This window comes from Pogonomyrmex barbatus, unplaced genomic scaffold, assembly GCF_055798465.1.
Source record: "Pogonomyrmex barbatus isolate J1 unplaced genomic scaffold, ASM5579846v1 scaffold5, whole genome shotgun sequence".
In the NCBI taxonomy this organism is placed as follows: Eukaryota; Metazoa; Arthropoda; class Insecta; order Hymenoptera; family Formicidae; genus Pogonomyrmex; species Pogonomyrmex barbatus.
In genome coordinates, this window is record NW_028297149.1 from 4,663,168 (window position 1) to 4,681,221 (window position 18,054).

General features: G+C 35.6%; 3 protein-coding genes across 8 annotated transcripts in view; 1 reads left to right on the top strand and 2 right to left on the bottom strand.

Annotated features, from left to right (window-relative positions):
- LOC148935384 (embryonic polarity protein dorsal-like) overlaps window positions 1-3,652 on the bottom strand; it is a 5,784-nt gene extending 2,132 nt beyond the window's left edge. The window contains exons 1-7 of one of the 2 annotated variants that reach the window (XM_011649037.3): window positions 3,278-3,652; window positions 2,503-2,589; window positions 2,234-2,433; window positions 1,794-2,037; window positions 1,576-1,719; window positions 1,314-1,504; window positions 1-221 (exon numbers count right to left, since the gene is read on the bottom strand). The exon at window positions 1-221 is cut by the window's left edge and continues 2,132 nt beyond it. In XM_011649037.3, coding sequence (XP_011647339.2) covers window positions 1-221; window positions 1,314-1,504; window positions 1,576-1,719; window positions 1,794-2,037; window positions 2,234-2,433; window positions 2,503-2,554 — 1,052 coding nt within the window. In that variant the 5' untranslated portion in view covers window positions 2,555-2,589; window positions 3,278-3,652. Of the gene's footprint in view, window positions 222-1,313; window positions 1,505-1,575; window positions 1,720-1,793; window positions 2,038-2,233; window positions 2,434-2,502; window positions 2,590-2,772; window positions 2,915-3,277 lie in introns of those variants that run through there. The other variant, XM_089082049.1, reaches the window with a different exon arrangement.
- Window positions 3,653-3,727: 75 nt separating this feature from the next.
- LOC105433633 (uncharacterized) lies at window positions 3,728-10,875 on the top strand. The gene is made up of 8 exons (XM_089082053.1): window positions 3,728-3,970; window positions 5,634-6,086; window positions 6,299-6,695; window positions 7,128-7,319; window positions 9,234-9,376; window positions 9,461-9,625; window positions 9,725-9,881; window positions 10,400-10,875. The coding sequence occupies exons 2-7, from the start codon at window positions 5,722-5,724 to the stop codon at window positions 9,879-9,881; spliced, it is 1,419 nt and encodes a 472-aa protein (XP_088938179.1). The 5' UTR covers window positions 3,728-3,970; window positions 5,634-5,721; the 3' UTR covers window positions 10,400-10,875.
- The window catches only part of LOC105433631 (apoptosis-resistant E3 ubiquitin protein ligase 1), a 32,880-nt gene continuing 25,687 nt past the window's right edge, over window positions 10,862-18,054 (bottom strand). For 4 of the 5 annotated variants that reach the window (XM_011649034.3, XM_089082046.1, XM_011649036.2 and 1 more), the window contains 14 exons: window positions 17,376-17,532; window positions 16,840-17,045; window positions 16,038-16,237; window positions 15,329-15,566; window positions 14,705-14,874; window positions 14,447-14,627; window positions 14,147-14,358; window positions 13,773-14,039; window positions 13,592-13,667; window positions 13,233-13,522; window positions 13,026-13,151; window positions 12,673-12,861; window positions 12,338-12,600; window positions 10,862-12,263 (listed from right to left, as the gene is read on the bottom strand). In XM_011649034.3, the coding sequence (XP_011647336.1) occupies window positions 12,161-12,263; window positions 12,338-12,600; window positions 12,673-12,861; window positions 13,026-13,151; window positions 13,233-13,522; window positions 13,592-13,667; window positions 13,773-14,039; window positions 14,147-14,358; window positions 14,447-14,627; window positions 14,705-14,874; window positions 15,329-15,566; window positions 16,038-16,237; window positions 16,840-17,045; window positions 17,376-17,532 (2,678 nt within the window). In that variant the 3' untranslated portion in view covers window positions 10,862-12,160. Of the gene's footprint in view, window positions 12,264-12,337; window positions 12,601-12,672; window positions 12,862-13,025; window positions 13,152-13,232; window positions 13,523-13,591; window positions 13,668-13,772; window positions 14,040-14,146; window positions 14,359-14,446; window positions 14,628-14,704; window positions 14,875-15,328; window positions 15,567-16,037; window positions 16,238-16,839; window positions 17,060-17,375; window positions 17,533-18,054 lie in introns of those variants that run through there. The other variant, XM_089082048.1, reaches the window with a different exon arrangement.

Sequence of the window (18,054 nt, forward strand, 5' to 3'; positions counted from 1 at the left end):
GTAGACAGGATTTTACTGAAGGTACTGTAATCTGCCTTCTTCCTGGCAAATGCTTTCCGTAAAGACCAGAAAGCAGGCCTACCTGTACCTAGTGGTAACATCTGAAACGGTAACGCTTCGCTCGTAGCACCATCCGATGGCCTTCTAAGTTGGATGTACACTTGCACTGGCTGTTCCACTTGTTGTGTACGATAGCTAGGCGTTCTGAATGCTATTGCCGTCTACAAAAAGGATACACAATATCGATACACATATAAGCAAACAAGTCGTATTTTTCTATTACTACATTACAATCATTAACAATAGAGATGGAATTAAACTCTATATGAAAAATATTTTATATATTTTATTTTTATAATATTCGATTTTTCTAGTTATTTTAGAATTTTAGGATGAATTCTGCAGGATTCGAAACTTTTAAGTACTGCCTATCGTAAAGAATCGAATCTTTTAACTAATCATCTCAAATTTTAAGAATGAAATTGTTAGTTTAAAAAATGTAGTACGTAAAAATATCAAATAATTTTTATTTTATATTTTTAATTATATTTACATTAGATTTATTTTCCACAATTAATAATAATTTAATATTATAATTTAATATTTATTATATATTATTAAATATTGTATAATAATACAAAAAAATATAAAATGTCTAATAAAATACTCGTAAAAAGTTTGAATGTATTTAATTCAAGTTTTGTTTTTTGAAGTATAAATAGAGGATTTAAGTATATATAGAGGATTTAAATATTTCGTTCGAATCTACCTTAAAGTACTGCTTTTATTTTTTGAAGTAATTAGAGAATTTGAAATTATCGTAACAGATTCTACTTGTAAGATATTTAATTTCAGATGATTAACAATGCTTGATGCAATCTCTCCTGTCGTGCTCCAGGAGAATTATTTGTATATTTGCCAATGGCGTTGGAGGGTGTCGCCGCTGCAGTCCGACCTGCATTCATCGAGAGAATAGGACCATCATCTCTCTGGCATACCGATCATGGGGATTCGAGAGAATACATGTATATGTGTATATTGTAATATATGTATATATATGTATCATTGAATTGTTGACGTGTTATTCTAAACACGTTATTTATCGCGATAAATATCATCACATGCCTCGGTAATCGAAGGGATAAGATGCCTGCCCGGTAAGCAGGAGATCCAGGTTCGATTCCTGGCTAAGGTGGTATTTTTTCGCAAAAGAATTACGAGTTTTCATGACTGGTTTGTGGTCGGGCCCTGCCGTGACGCACACCCTCCCTTCTTATTTGGGATTAACAAGTCACTTTTAAATATTAACTTACTTGTTTATGTACATGTGTCGGTTGAAAATCACCATATCCTTCCCAGAGTAATTGCCCGTCTCTCTCCTCGAAAAATCTTACTTGTATATCTTCTTTCGCGACTTTTTCACATAGCAAAATCATGTCTATACTACCAGCGACTGATGCACTACAATGGCTCAATTTGCAAATCACAAGATCTGACATTGCCTCTAAAAATATGTATATAGAAATTTTAAGTATATGTGTGTATAGATTTTAAAGTACATGTAATATTACATACTTTTATCATAAATAGGATCAGATACAATAGGCGGTAACGGTTTGTTAAATTTTCCTTTCTGTGACCCTTCCAAGAAAACTTGGAAACATAATCTCACCGCATTGAGATCGATATTAGTTGGATGTCTCTTATGCTCAAAACCAGCTGTACCAATACAGAATTTCATGATTAATGTATTTATATTAATCAGGAATTTAAAAAAATGTAAATCGACATACTTCGATAGGGATCTACTCGTAATTCTTGACGCATCCTGAGAGCTTCTTCGATGTCTTTTTTCTTCACACATTGAATGCCCAGATTTGAGAAAGTAACAACCATATTTCCCGAAGGAACTTCTACTGTACAAACACCTTGTTTGCATACTTCCTTGCCGACAAGGTTATGCGGATGAGGTCTGTATGGCGAATCCTTTGTTACACAAGATACAACCACCATAGCGCGTCCCTTGTAACCCACAATCTATAAAAATATCAATTATATTCTATCAATATATAATAAATTAACTTTATCTTGGTTTAATTTACACTTTATCTTTTTTTAATCCCTGGAATTAAAAATAAAACTAAAAAATAAATTGAGATTGAAATTAATCCATATTGATAGAATGGTAGAAATGGATATTAAAAAAACTCACTAAACGATCACATGAACTCACTCGTATACTAGGGAAAGTTTTGTTCTCTGGCGTACTATTGACACCAGGTATGCTGCCAGCTGATCTGCCCTCACACTCATAGCGAAATCGCAATGCTTTGCTGGCTGGCTGCTCCAGGATCTCGACATGTGGCTGAACATGTTCACTATCCATTGCTATGGTAGCCATAGAACCAGGATCGGTGGTTTGAATGACGTCAACTAAAAGCAATGCTCATCAGACAAGCTATACAAAATATACCGAGATATAGATATACATTCAATACTTACTAATATCGCTTATATTAATATCTCCGTCACTCATACCATTGTATTGATCCATGACTGAGAGTCTTTAATACATTGGGCTTTGTCCATCTGTAATTATAAATATATCAATTGATCACATGGTTTTGTATATAGTACATAATACCTTAGATTTTTCTATTTATATTTCAGTAATAAAAATATCCTCATTAGAAATATCCTTATATTTAAATTGCTAAAGCAACTACTAGAAACAAATTTTAATGTATAATGAATATTTGCATGATATCTTACACATTCTCAAAGAATTTTTCTAGATATTTCCAGCATATTTCTTAATTCTAATATATAATAGTCTTAAAACTTTAATAGTTGAATTGATACACCACAATGTACAAATCGCCGTGCTCAAGTGGTGAGTTGCTGTATTAGAGGCCAGCATCAGCAAGAAACTGGGAAGAAGACAAACGCAATTTTCACGCACAGCTTTCGAACCTCGGGAACGACAGCTGTTCGTTCGCTCGTACGCGAGGATACATCCAGAAACACTGTACGCAAGTGTCCCGGGGGAAAAAGGAGCGCGAGGAGGGATGCTCAACGCTGATCCAATCATTATTTTGGGAGAGCCTAGGCCCGTACAGGCCGCGTATCTATAATTAAACTATCGTAGGACACAATGTGTCGGGAGAGAGGAAGACAGAAGGAGCGAGACCGAGGAGCGAGAGAGAAAGAAGAAGAAGGAAGAGGGAGGCCGAGAGCGAGAAACTGAGTGGAGAAAAAAAGAGAGATAGAGACTTGCCTGATGCACGAATCAACATGCTATATGCTCTCGAGGCTGGCGCTGCGTGTTCTCGCGCCGTGCGTGACGCGTCGTTCGCTCGCGTTGACGACGAGATCGAGAACGGGAACGAGAGCGCAAGAAGTGCGTCTGGCGATAGGAACGGCGATCCCGATTTCCCTCACCACACATGTGCGGAGGACCGCGGTTGGCGCACGGGAGAAAAATAGCCGGAGGCGACTCGCTGCGTAAAATTGCGCGAGACCCGTCCACTTCCGTCGCGTAGCGATCACCAACGATCGCGCTGGCCTCGCGCGCGTTACTGCGATGCGTACGCGTACTCGGCCCCGCGAGCCCCCGTGACGTTGAAACGAGCGACCGACCGACCGACCGACCGATCGACCGGACGGATGGACGGACGGACGGACGGACGGACGCCACCAGCGACTGACTCAGGCTGACCGACCGACCGACCAACCGACCGACCGACGTACGGCGAAGGCGGTGGGAACGACGGCGTGGGCGGGTGAATAAGAAATTTCGCACACGCGCAGCCGAAACGATCGAGTGCTGATGTTCCAATGCTGATGTCAATTCCTATCAATGCAGATTAAATTTCATCTCAGGCTAACTTACTTTTCATGTTTTGGTTCTAAGAATTAGGAAGGAATAATGATTGAATTAAAAGCGGATTAAAATTAATAAGGAATGGACGTATGTGAGATGTTGACGTTTATTTTTATTAATAATGTTTAACTTTAGTTTCGATTAAATTTTTTATTTATTTTTTTATTTTTAAGAATTAGAAAAAAAGTTAAAAAGTTAAATTAAAGTATTATAAGATATTAAATTAATAAACATTGATAAAAAAAAGATATGAGATATTGAGAGAAGTCTCGGAGAGACTATTCATAATTTACTAGATATATTTTGTATTTAAAATCGTACTAAAATTTCGAAATAGCATCTCGTTAATTTTATTAATTAAATTATCATTTATAAAGTTATTATTTTAATTAAAATAATTTTAAATGTAAAAGCATATTATCACATGATATGTCCTTTTTTTAAAAATAAATCGCGAGAAATGATATTATCTTATCATCGACGATTAACTTAATGTTTTTTTAACCAACAATACAAGTTAAATTAATATTAATATGATCTAATAAAATTAACTAAATTAAGTTAAAAGTTATATGGACAAAAACTTAAAATTAAAATTAAATTAATTTAAGTTAGTTTAAAAGTTTCTCTCAAGAAATCTTATTAATCTATTAAACTAAAATGTCATAATTTATTAAATTATTAAAATTAAATTGGTTTAAAAGATAAAATAATTATGAAATAACAAACTAAAAATTTTAATTTAGAAATATGTTAAAAATTTTAATTTAATGTATTTTGAAAAATAGCTAATTAAAGTTTACTCGTTTAAAATTAACTAAATTAAATTCAAAATTCTTGACTTTTTAATATTATGACTTAATTTGTAATTACTACTTATTATTCAACTTTGCTTATCATGATGATTTATATAACAAATTCTTAGAAAAAATTTGGAAAATTTTGGGAATTTCAAATCATGCAATCTCTTTGCTGATTATATTCTCTTGATCTTTGTCAATTTTTGAGATGCTTGATTTTAGCAAATTAAAATTCTGAATTTTCATAATCGCATTTCTTAGAAATTTGTTAAATTTCTAAAATTCTAAGTCATGCAAACTCTTTGTTGATTATTTTTTCCTGATATTTTTTAAGATCACTTTTTAAGATTCTTCATTTTAACGACTTAAAATTCCAAAATTTTAAGATTATAATTCCTGGAAATTTAAAAAACTTTTTGAAATTGTAGATAATGAAACTTTCTCGCTGAGCATATTTTTCTAATATTTTCTCAATATTGATGAATATAAATTTTCACATCGAAAATTTGAAATTAAAAATTATGATTTCTAGATGATTTTTAGAATTTTTGTCAGTTTGGCATATGGAAATTCGGAGGAATATTTGTAAGACAATATTATAATATTGTATTATTAATACACGTTTTATCATGTCTTTAAATATTACAAAATATACATTACTAACGTAAAAGAAACTAACGTCTAGAAATCATAATTTCTAATTTCAAATTTTCGAGGCGAAAATCTATATTCAATATTGAGAAAATATTAGGAGGGGAAAAAATAATCAACAAAGAGTTTGCATGACTTAGAATTTTAGAAATTTAATAAATTTCTAAAAAATGCGATTATGAAAAAAATTATATACGTATACATATATATATATATATATTTTATTTTTTATTTGACAATAATTGTATGAAATTCACACCTTGTATGTAAACATCTGCTCAATCATTTGTTTCCATCAGCATTCGTGCTTCGTCCCCATGACGAGAGGCGCGTACAAACAATCTCGATCATATTCGAAGACAATCTTATGCGCAAACTGTAAGCGATATGTCAGAAACAACTACCCTATCGAAACGGAATCGGGGTCCGCGATCCGCGACCGTCACCAGATTAGAAACCAAGCTGCCCCGATGTGTGCAACGTAGATTACCGTGTACTCCCGCATCCGTAAGATGTCATCCGCGGTTAAATCTTTATCGATGTACCGATCATCGCGTACCCAAAAGATCATACAGATTGGCGGTCGGGTCTGCGATTAGCCGAGCCGGTCGCGGGATTCCAACGTCAATTCCCAAAAGTTGCGCCGACCGATGCCCACCCGGTTTCCTGGGCCTTGGCTCTCCTCGCAAGAAGAGTCTGTCGATGATGGATTTGTCTCTGCCCGCCGTCGATCCCAACATCGGTGATCTCAAGTGAGCTGGCTTCTCGAGGACACACCTGTTTATGTCGCTATATCGCGTGAATCACAAAAAAGATCAAGATATTTTTTTTTTCAACTTTTATAGGAATATAAAATTTGATTTCTATAAATATTTAATACAAAATACAAAAAAAATTTAATGCAGTTTAATTAATTAATTTCATCATGGAATGATAGAAAAATAGTAAAACAAATGTCGTGCAGATCAGAGAGCGGTTCTTCTGCCAGTCGTCTCGACGAGATTAGCGACAGGTCTAGGGACATCTTGGCGAACGGAAGCGCTTATTGTAGTGGCAGATCCTGGACGGACGCTACACCATCCTCGGAATCCGAGCAGGGTGAGGCTGTCGGTTTGACAGAGGATCCGACGATCAAGGCGGCGAACGTGGTGTACCGTGTGCTGATGCTGAATGCATGGAGACGCAAACGCGCCGAGATTGTGCAGTTGGAGCAACAAGTGGAACATCTGCATTTGCAGATCGAGTTTCTGCGCCGATTGCTGCTCGCCGAAAATGATCGGGTTGGCAAACTGAACAGCGAGCTACATCGTGAGAAATCACAGCTCGAGGAGGCGATGCGCGAACGCGACACCTTTAAATCGGTACGATCGATCGATTATTCATCGAATTGAATTTTGCTCGTTTGAACTTGTTTGGAATTAAAATATTTATTAATAGAAACTTTTTTTAATTAGATAGATTTCCTAAATTAAAATAAAATAGCACTTCTGCAGAATAATTTTTTACAACAATCAAAATAACATTATTACGTGAAACATTGTTTCTATATTAAAATAACATTTTTTTATATAACATTTTCTACAGCAATTTTTTGTATAATAATTTATTTTGTGTAACAAAATAATTTTTATGCACATACACTATACTGTAAATACACTTGACGCTCTTTTTTCTTTTTTATTTTAAAAACATAATTTTTTTATTTTATGTTATTAATGTGATCTCTTATCTTAAAATAATTTTAATAAATATAATTAATATTACAAATGCAATCGTATGTCTTTCTGATGTAGGAAAAAGAAAAAATGGAGATCGAGCTAAAGCGCGTTGAGGAAGTCTCTCAGGAGCGATTGATCACTGTGGGAAATTTAAGAAACGAGCTCTTGACTGCACAGGATCAATTAAAAGCGCTCGATACGCAAATGTCCAGAGATCGGGAGAAACTCTTGAAATTACGAGAAGACAAGAAAATACTTTTGGATAAAGTTGAGTTTTTCTCTTCTTAACTCAAATTAATCGCCCGCGCAATCTCTAAATAAACGTATCTCTTTTGAACTCGGAATTCTCTGACTAATTCTGAGTCAACTTTTCTTTTGTAAAAATATTCCAAATTTGTCAATGTTTTTCAACCTCTTCACAGTGTATATAACATATATGTACAGAAAAAAGATTACCATTAGTGTGTATGTGCACACCTAAAAAAATCAATTTATCCTTTTGCGATTTGTATGAAACTTGGTATCCTATATTCAAAATGGCGGATCCAATATGACGGATCAAAATTTAGAAAAATAAAAAAAATTGAGTCGGCTATTTTGAATTTAGAAATTCTAATATCATATTCGGATTCAGCGACCTTGAAAATCTTAGGATAATTATTTTTAATAAATTTTAATAAAAATCCGATTATTTTTTCAATTTGATCCGCTATATTGAACCCGCCATTTTAAATTTTGAAATTCTGATATATATATCTGACATATTCGAATTCAGCGACTTCAAAAATCTTAATACTAAAATCGTAATAGAAATCTAAACTTTTTTTTCATACAGTGGTGGCACGGAAACCTCATTTTCATCACACTGGTGAAGGAGTTAATCAACAATCTCAATTTTTGTTTAAGTAACATTCGATGAATAGTAAACTCGCGAGTGCCGGGGCGAATAGTATCCGCAACCTCGCGGGGGTGATAAAAAATTGATCTGTTGTTCGGTGAGTCATTGTTACGCTCGGTCCGAGACACGAGGTTGCGACCCCCTTCTCCTCTTTCTTGGGGGAGGGGGTGAGTTCTCCCACGCGCGATATCTGTGCGAACTCCTTTCCACGAAGTAACTGACTCATTCTTTCTTTCTCCTTCACCCTTTCCATAGAGATTGGACATCTGTACACGTTGATAGCATGTAAAATCGGTTTATCGTGCAAAAACGGGAGGAAAATGAATCAATATTTGATAAATTCTTAATAATAACAACAATGATTTATCATGAATTCTGAATTACTACAATTTCTAAATATTAAATCTTTGAATAAAATGTTGAAATGAAATGTTCAAAGTTCAAGTTATCTTCGCTCGGCAATAAGTATGAGACTATCACTTGTCCGCGCGTATTTCACATAATTGATGCGACATTAATGGTAACGCTATTCGTTTAATCTAGATGTCGGATGTCACTTTGTGTGTGACGTCCGACATTTTTTTAAAAATTCAGAATCCACCCGCGAGGCAGCGTTAGGTCAATGTACGACGAAAGAAATATAGCTTATGGATGAGTCACACCTTTCGCATTTCGCGCGCCACGCGCACCGGTGACTCAATATCACATAATACTCCTTCCGTACCAGGAAAAAGGATCAATACCACTTGCCCTATTAACTTTTATCCACCGCGAAATCGCGGGATATCGCGGAAATTTACAATTGGTACAAAATATATCTTCAGGGTCATTTAATACATGAATTGTGTGTATCAGCATTGTAGATCAGTATTGTGATAACGTTTAAAGAATATTTACATGACATTCTAACTATTTTGTAAACGACCTGACTGAGAAATTGTATCCTAGAATTGTCTCGCGTTTGTTAATTAAAATAAGGAGATGAAATTAATTAAGCAATTTGTAACAAACATTAACTACTTTTGAAAATTTTGAATAATTATCACTTCGCATGAATCAGATTTTTATCAAATAATATAATAAGCCGAGATAAATTTCAAATAATAAGATAATAAATGGCACTACTATAAATTTGGAATTTATATACATAAATTCAATTAAGAAAAACGAAAAATTATATGATACCAAGAACCGAATCCTGCCGAGTGATGCCATCTATTATCTTATTGTTTCATATTTTTTTATCGTTTAAATATGTAATTACGACAAGAATATTCGCTTAGGTATCGGCCAGCGAGACACTGGCGACAGAACGCGGTGTCAGAGCGGAAAAAGCGGAATCCACAGTCGAGGAATTGCAGTTGCGATTAGTGGCGCAAATATCTCTCACCGAGTCTGCGCAAGAACAGCTTCAGCGTACTTCCAAGTACACCTAAAGTCTTTAATATCCAGATTTGGAACGTTCAGATGTAGGGACTTAAAAATAGTAGAAATTTTACGGTATAATTAGGAAGCTGCAAACTACGGAGATGGAGAAACAGAGATTGGAAAAACGTCTGAAAGCTAGCGAAAGCAGCGCAAAAGTTCTGAGCTTACGCGCGATTTCTCTCGAGAGTGAGTTGGCTAATCGAGAAGCTGAGCTCCGCCGCGTTGAAGTGGAATATAACTCGCAAGTGTAAGACACATTTTTTTTTTGGAAAAGAGCACATCGCCTTACTTCCGATTAAAAACAGTATCGAGAGATTGACCTTTTTTTTTTATCATATCCCGTTAGGGCGGAATTAAGCGAGCTGAGAGAGCGATTGCTGCGACAATCTCAGGAGGGTGGTTGGAGCAGGCGGATATTGCAGATCGCTGGCAGCATCATGCGCGTATCCATCCTACGAACTTTTACGTTTCTATCTAACGCCACTCTGCCATTGCCGCCGTAGGTAGGTACTCTATAGCAATTCGTAATTTCCAACTTGCAACAATTGAGAGAACGCAAAAACCTCGTGCCTGTGCTTCGTACCTGTTACCTTCGAAGAGCTTATGTATACAGAGTAGGGAAGGCATAGGGATCCCCGTAAGTAAAAATGTTAGGCGATAGAAAGAAAAAAATATAGAGAGAACGTATCTTTATCCTTGTTTAATGTTGCGTGCGCAACAAGGATGCTGATCGGCTTCTCGTTTTCTGTCTTCGTCTATCTGCTCAGGCATTCTTAGCTTAGGCTCCACTACTCTATGTATATAAGCTCTTTGGTTACCTCACGTCGTTTAAGATAAAACTAAAAATGATATTGACTAAAAATTGTATTGAACAGAAATTAATGTAGGATCTCGTTAACTATCGTTATATTCTTAATTGTTGCTTTTAATAATGATATAATAATTCTGTCAATAATTATTTACGAGAATAGAAATCGAACAGAATAAAAATAATTTATCAATATCTTGTATATAAATATAGATAAACAACTCAAGCTTGATTACATGTGATTGCAATTTGAGATAAGTTAAAGAAAACGTACCGTTCACTTGATGCCCTCGGTCATGAAGAGGAAGATACGCTTTATGGCCGAAATAAGAGTTCGGAAGTTGAAGATTGGCAAAGAAAGGCGCTCGCGGGGCAGTAGAAAAATTAACAAATATAATATTCAACTTTCTTTCGTATTACGTTTAAGATACATAGCGATTTTTTTTTTTTTAACTAATTTAGTTTTTGAGGAGTAGATATTTTATATATACACGTAACATGTGCGTATGTTACGTGTTACATACATATTTCATACGAAAAATAAGTGATTTTATTGCGTCCCGTAAAGAGTTAGATTTATAGGATAAATTTTTCTCTTTCGTAAATTGCGAAAGCACAAGGAAATGGATGTAATAGGCGTAGAGCATAACGGGATTTACTGAATAAAGATGAATATTATGGCTTTTTAACTTATATTTTTTTAGTTCCCTTCACGTAATGATAAACTGATAAAAATAAATTACCATCAGTATTACCACCAGTATTATCTGATAATCTGGTAGATAATCTGGCAAGGCGATTAATTTCTTGCTATTGCGAGGCGTAGTACGGTTTACGATTTTGACTATTCGTCCATTATTTCGCGACGAATAGTCTGCTATAGCGATTACTACGTTTTATACTATTCCCTCTCTATTTAAGTACATGTCATTACACTTCTTAAATAAATACGTATACACTAGAATGCGATGCTCACAGTATAATCGCAGTATTATTATCGTTATGACTAGGGTAACCATGCTTATTATATCGCGATTATTTTGCGTCGATAAGAAATAGATGTAATACGTAATGTCTCAGAATCATATTTTGTACTGGATGTACATACTAATTAGCTTACATTACATCCGCCATCGTCGACGTTGGAAGTATCATATAATCGTCGTACTTGTTATTGCGAGAGAGATAAAATGAAAGAGTTAAACTGGCATAAAGCTAGAATTAATATTAGTCTCATTATTCATCGTCCTTAATTTTTTTTTATTTAAATCACATAGTTTACGCACTAAGAGCGACAGAAGGTATTCAGACTAATGATTGATTAACGGAATGTTCCGTGGAATGAATGCCGTTACAGTGATCCTCTTCGTCATATACACCAATCTTTTTTTACACATAACAGTTGCGAAAACAGAATTATTTGTATGTATTTTGATTTATATTGTATATCCTTATACAGCGACGTTAGTTACAGCATCGTCCGAGAAATACGTTAATTTAATTCTCTTTACGCTCACGTAAAACCTATCGTATAAGTTTGACTACGCTAAATCTTGATACAATAATATTGAGCAATTCTGATGTTGAGGTAACATTGCTCTTGTTGAATATTCTCCGTTTTATAAAAACGTCGCCGCGGCATGGTAGAAATTACATTGTCTACATCATCGGAAGATTAGATTGTTTCTGATAGTCTTCGGCATAAACAGAAAAAAGATAATTTCAAAAATTCTATAATCTGCTACATATCAAAACGTGCGATAAAGATTATCCTTGCTTTCTGGCCTGGCTGATGGAAACTAGTATGGGACAAATTTGTGATAAGATCTATTTCCGAAAGAATGATTTTTTATCATGAAAGAGACAGGTTTCACCACCAGAAAAAAAAATAGATACATAAATTGATTTAGTCAACGATATCATTCTTCGTTAGGCTCGACTAGAAGTTTAACGTTCAATGAGTTCTACGTTCGATTAGATCATGCCGAAACCTTCGGTACCCTCGCTAATCGCTAATAGCAACGCTCGCTCAAAATGATCGTAGCATTCGTAGTCAGGTAAGCAGAGTTGATTGAAACTGAAAAAAAAAACCAATGAATTAATGATTGAAAGGAAACAAGAATGCTTAGATGATATTTCTAGAGAACGTACCAGGTATGTGCCGTGGGTAAATTAGCGAACGTTGGTGCAGCTGTAATCTGGAAACGCGGACTCAATTGTTGAAATCCACCAGGTGGCAATTGTGAGCAGCCCGTGGTGAACTGAAGCAATCGTGCCATCTCCTCCTGCGTGAAATTGCTCACTGCCGTCCAGAACCAATCGAGCACTCGGAGAAATTCCGGGGAACTTCCGTTAGCTATGTGATGCGCGCGTAAATCTGCCACGCTGTACTCGCCAGTTCCGCATAACAGCAACTATAAGAGAAATAAAGATGCAGAGATATCGCCTTTGGCTCGATTTTCTTTAATAGATTAGATTTAGCGCACCTCCAATTCATTCTCATCGAATATCCCTAAGAGATTGTCGGGAATCAGTTCGTTGAGACCGCGCAGGAAATGATCGACTTCATTGCGAATGGAACTAGCAAGCCGGTGCTGAGCAAGCGCATCCAGATAACGAAGTTTCGTATCATTGGTTACTCGGACCTTACTACCTCCAGGAATTAATTCCGCTACCTATACACAAGATATAAATATTAATTATAGCATTCGGTGTTGCATTAAATTTCGGCTAAGCATGAAGAGTTTAGAAATAGAAGAAAATTCGAATTTACAAAAGTCGAATTAACAAAGTTTTAAAATAAATATAAATATTAAAAACCAACAAGGAATAACAATACCTTTAACAATTGTCCATCTTTATCGTATTCCTCTTCAACGAAATACAATTCCATTTCTTCAACATCATTTTCGAGAATGTATTTCACCTTACTTAAATACAGGTCAGGATCATCTTGTTCGAAATACTATATAGAAAGACATAGGTGTTGGATTATGTACTTCATTAATTTTTTGCATAGAAACAAGAAAGAAGTTTGACGCGTTACCTTGTAATGTACTCTAAGTCCTATGATCTGTGCAAGGAATGATCTGGTGAACCGTGCACGCACCAACTGACGATAAGAGCCACCAAGGGCAGACTCATAAAGACATTTGCCTACAATACGTCCAGCGAATTCATAGTGCTTCAATTTAAGATGCGGCGGTCGTTTGGGATTTGGATGCACCAATGCCTGTTGCGATTCTCCAAATGATGCGAACAACCCATTTCCCGGATCGAATAGCGCGGCACATATCAATTCGAACCATTCGCGTCGCACACCACCCCAATCAACGCCTAATGTCGGATAAATTTTGTAATTATCTCAAAATTGATCTATATAAAAATTTATTAATCGAGACGTACCTTGTTCACCTTGGAAAGTGATTTCAAAATTTCGACACCAATCACTCACGGAAAATCCTTTAGTAGCTTTCATAGACTTTTAAAAAAGAAAAACATGATTAATATATACATCTTTATGTTATATATATATATGTTTTCATGGACATTATTAATTAATTATAATATAATTATAATTATTTACCGATTCCAAAAGCTTATCACGCTGCACTTTCATCGAGAGTTTTTCGTGATAATGCTTCTGATGATGTTTACGGACTTCATGATAGAAAAAGTCTTGTTTGTCAGCGAACGTTTCACTGCCGCCAATATTTTTCAAAAGAAACAAGGTAAAAGTGGCGGCTATAATATCGCGATATAGAGATATTAATTCAACGGGAGGTTGACATCCGTCGTCTATCGAGAAAGGGTAGTAGCCCTCGTGTTGATTAGTCGAGCTTTCAAAATGAAACTAAAATGGACGATTCAAAATTAAGAAACTACGAATCCGTGATAGAATTAAAACCGATTAATTGACAAAATTTTATGTAAAATTATCTTAACGATTATACTATATACCTTAGTTGAAGGACACAGTCTAAATGTCACGAGTCTTTTAGGGATAAATTTCAATAAATATTCTTTAATCGTAAGTTGCTTAGGCGAGATAAAGCAGAAGACCTTTTTTGGTTTAGAAAATCTTTCCCCTTGCATACCCAACAGCTTTGCGACATAACAGATATCGGGATCTTTAGATGCTACATTATTGTGCACCATTCTCGCGACGGAACCTAATGACAAGAGAGGAAGTGAAACGTACAGGCTTTGTCATATAAAAAAGCGGAATAGGAGCCGTGAATTTGAAGATACTTTACATACTTTCGAGCACAATTATATCAAAATCCCCGTTATGCAACTGCAATCCTGCTAAGCTAACAGTTGCATGATAACATCCGCCTTTCGGAAAGCTTACTTTTAAACGAATTCTCTGATTTGGGGAATCGTAGTCGAGTTGAATGCTACAATCTACCATCGCTCCCTTGTCTACTATATTGCCGATCTATGGAAAATAAATTATTAATAAATGAATTAAATAATTGCTATGCTTTTTTACTTTCGGGATATTTTCCAATTTACCTGGGTAATATTGACATTATAGCCTTCTGTAGGCTGATCCCCAGGTCCAAATATGCACAGATTGTCGTATTCATCACGCGGTTCTATTGTCATCGAATGTGCTATTCCAGCTGTACAAACGACTGTAGAACTTTGTCGTACAAAGACCGTCTTATTCGGATCCGGAGGACCTATGATAAACGAAATATCTTACGACGATGATCGTAAATGATGACTGAAATTTGCAAAATATATCCCAAATCTGGCTATTAGCATTAACTTATAAATCCTTTTGATGATCCCTGATTTTTCCTTAGTTAAAATGCCAATAGACATTCATTATTTGTTACAAATTATCTATTTTGAATATTATGTTTTAAATAAAGCGCAAAGCTTACTTGAGATTAAATAAGAAATAATTTTATCGCTGACATTTTTACGATTTAATTTTCAGGAAAACACACATACGCGCACATAAACTTCTACTTTCAACATCACAATTTGAAAATTAATAATCATTTTATATATTTTTAAGGTACCTTTAATATCGTCAAAAGTTGACGATTCGAAACGGCCACGAAGCATTCTCGTTACTATTATTGAATATTATTTTACAATCGTGCATCGTGCATGAGATATACGTACCAGGAAGGAAATTCTTAAGAAACGGACTGCCATGAACATGACACGATCCGATAAGTACAGCTATTCGATATTGTCCCGCATGGCGGACAGTAAACTTTACTACTGCAGTATTTGCAGCTAAGGGATCGGTGCCTCCCAGTTCTATTAGAGTGGCTACTCTGCGTGTATCCTCTGTTACCTCCACTATTAGATTATCCTTGTCGCATATCGGATACGGCTGGCCGTTGCGCTGATAAAACTGCAAACAGGTATCCGTACATCTAATCTGTTTTTTTCGATTCGACATGTAAAATGACGAGCGATTGTGACTTTTATATATTCTTAGCTTTATCTTTCAAAAATTACCTCTCAAGTTAAATGAACTTGTACAAATATTCGTATATATATATATATATATATATATATATATATATATATATATATGTTTCAACATCTAATCCGTACTCGACATGCAAAATGACGAGCCGTTATGACTTTTACGTATTCTTTATCCCTCGCAAATTATCTCTCTCGAGTTAAATGAACTCGTACAAATATGTTCGTGTATGTTTAATCGCTCGTCATCTGCAATGTCGTGGAGTTTACATCTCGCGGATGCGCGGCTACCTATTTTCCCATGCATGCCTCGCTCTCCCGGCAGAGATTATCTCGCTTCTGAATATAAATATATCCGCGAGAAGATTCCGGCGGAAGCAATCGCTTTACTCACTTTAACCGTAAAAGTCATCGTTTCGCCGACCAGCTGAGGCTCTTCCCACTCGAAATGAACGCGGCAGTTACTCGGCAATAAATATTTCCCTGTGACGTACTGCAGAAGAGAGTGTTTCGCTTCGGGTGCTAGAGCGGGCTGCGTCATAGCGGCCAGGGTAACCAGCCCTGCCACCGACACGGAAACTACCAGCATACCGCCTGCCGAGTGCAACGAGTTATTTGTTAGTTTTGCGCGTTTAATTAATAGCCTCCGGATAATAATAGATAACAAGAAAGGATTGAGAAAAATAATGAGAAATTATTTATTTCGATGAATAGAAAACCGACGCTGTCACGTTGATTATTTTTTGTAGTGTTGCGCATTAAACTATTAAATTCCATATTCAATTATAATGATAATTGAAGCATGAAATATTAATAATTAATAACAGATAATTAATAATTAATAACAGATCCCTTTTTTACATTTTATTCTTTTTTTTGTAAATATTTGCTCTCTCGAAATTATTTATATTAATATTAGCCTCTATCTTTTTTCAAATTATTCGCAGCAGAATTATGTCTAAAAGTCTGGATTCTAGAATTCTTTTCCTTTTTTTTTCCTTTTTTTTTTTTATAGATATTTGTTTCTTTTCCTTTCTCTTTTTGCGCACAATATCAAATTTTCTAATCTTTCTGGAAGGTCCTTTGAACGCAACGTGTAAAGATAGAAATCACGATTATTCAATTTCCGTTAAAAGATAAGAAAAAGGATTCGTTTCGTTTTACGTAATAGAGAAGAGAAGTGCACGGACTCGTACCCCATGTCCAGGCGTCTTGGTGTTGGCTGTTCTTTACAACGGCACTCCATAAATCCGCTTTGAGGGTTTCCAAATCTTCCTTTGAAGTAGGTAACGTCTGCCTAGCCTGAATCCACCGAGGTAGATCCTTGCCAAGGGCTGCTCGTGCCGCATTGTCCTCCACCCAGTATACATCCTCCAGAGACATAACTTCCATTTGCATCAACCTGGCAAAATACATCTTCAACGTATATGCTCAGAGTGTATTTGGCACTTTGTAATCTTTTCAAAGAAGACTTATTTATTTTAATAATAATCGTACACGGATTGTTTTCCCGAGGCAAGAAACTAACAGGGAGAAGACAATTATTATCTGACCAGAATTCTCTGGACGTAATGACATAAATTAGTAGATACAATTACTTCCAATTATGTAATTATAATGGTAATGTAATCAAATTGAACACGAACGAAAAAGACAACGGTCGAATCGTCAAACGCACATCGATGGCTATTCGTTAATCTCTTCACAGTTAGACTATATATTTTTTTCTTACTTTTGATAGTAGTTATGTAGGCCATGGTCCGTCAACCATTGGCGTAACACCAGCCTCTGTTGCAGCAGACGCGCAGCACGCTGCAGACGTTCCTCATCTTGCGCCGGCAGCTCGGGCAGCGCGTCCACCTCGCCGCAACTCGCGAGGGTCGAGATGCCTGTCGAAAAAGGAAAGCGATCCATATTGACAATACGCGACATATGCATTGGAACGAAGAAGCAAAGCAAATGCAACAGAGGCCAAAGAGTTTGAGACATCTTCTTGAGTCTTCCTCACGACTTCTTTCAGAAAGAGGGAAAAAATATTTCTTTGTTTCAAGCTTTATTGTCTATATAAAATTATCTAGAGAATTATCTAGATATTTAGCATATATATTATCTTTATCTTAGATAAAATAAGTGTTATCTTTTGCAAATTATCTGAGTTATGTAATTTAAAGTAGATTTGACCTAATTCTTCGAATAAAAATGAACGTTTGAGAATCATCAGGAGATATGGTATTGTCTCGGGTGTCAAGTCACTACCGAGAACACTACCATGTGACTTTATGCGAGTCGGCGAGATGCGAGCATCCGAAATTATCGGATCTCAATAATGGCTAAACCGATCAAGTTCTAAGTAAGCTTGATCGATAGCTTGAGTTCGATTTGCATAATAAAAATATTTTTATTTTTCTGCT

Bases quoted from the DNA above. Each gene is read 5' to 3' on its own strand.
- LOC105433633 (XM_089082053.1), top strand. From the start codon at position 5,722: ATGTCAGAAACAACTACCCTATCGAAACGGAATCGGGGTCCGCGATCC. The intron at 7,320-9,233 runs GTTGAGTTTTTC...ATATTCGCTTAG, and splicing joins AGAAAATACTTTTGGATAAA to GTATCGGCCAGCGAGACACT. The intron at 9,377-9,460 runs GTACACCTAAAG...CGGTATAATTAG, and splicing joins CAGCTTCAGCGTACTTCCAA to GAAGCTGCAAACTACGGAGA.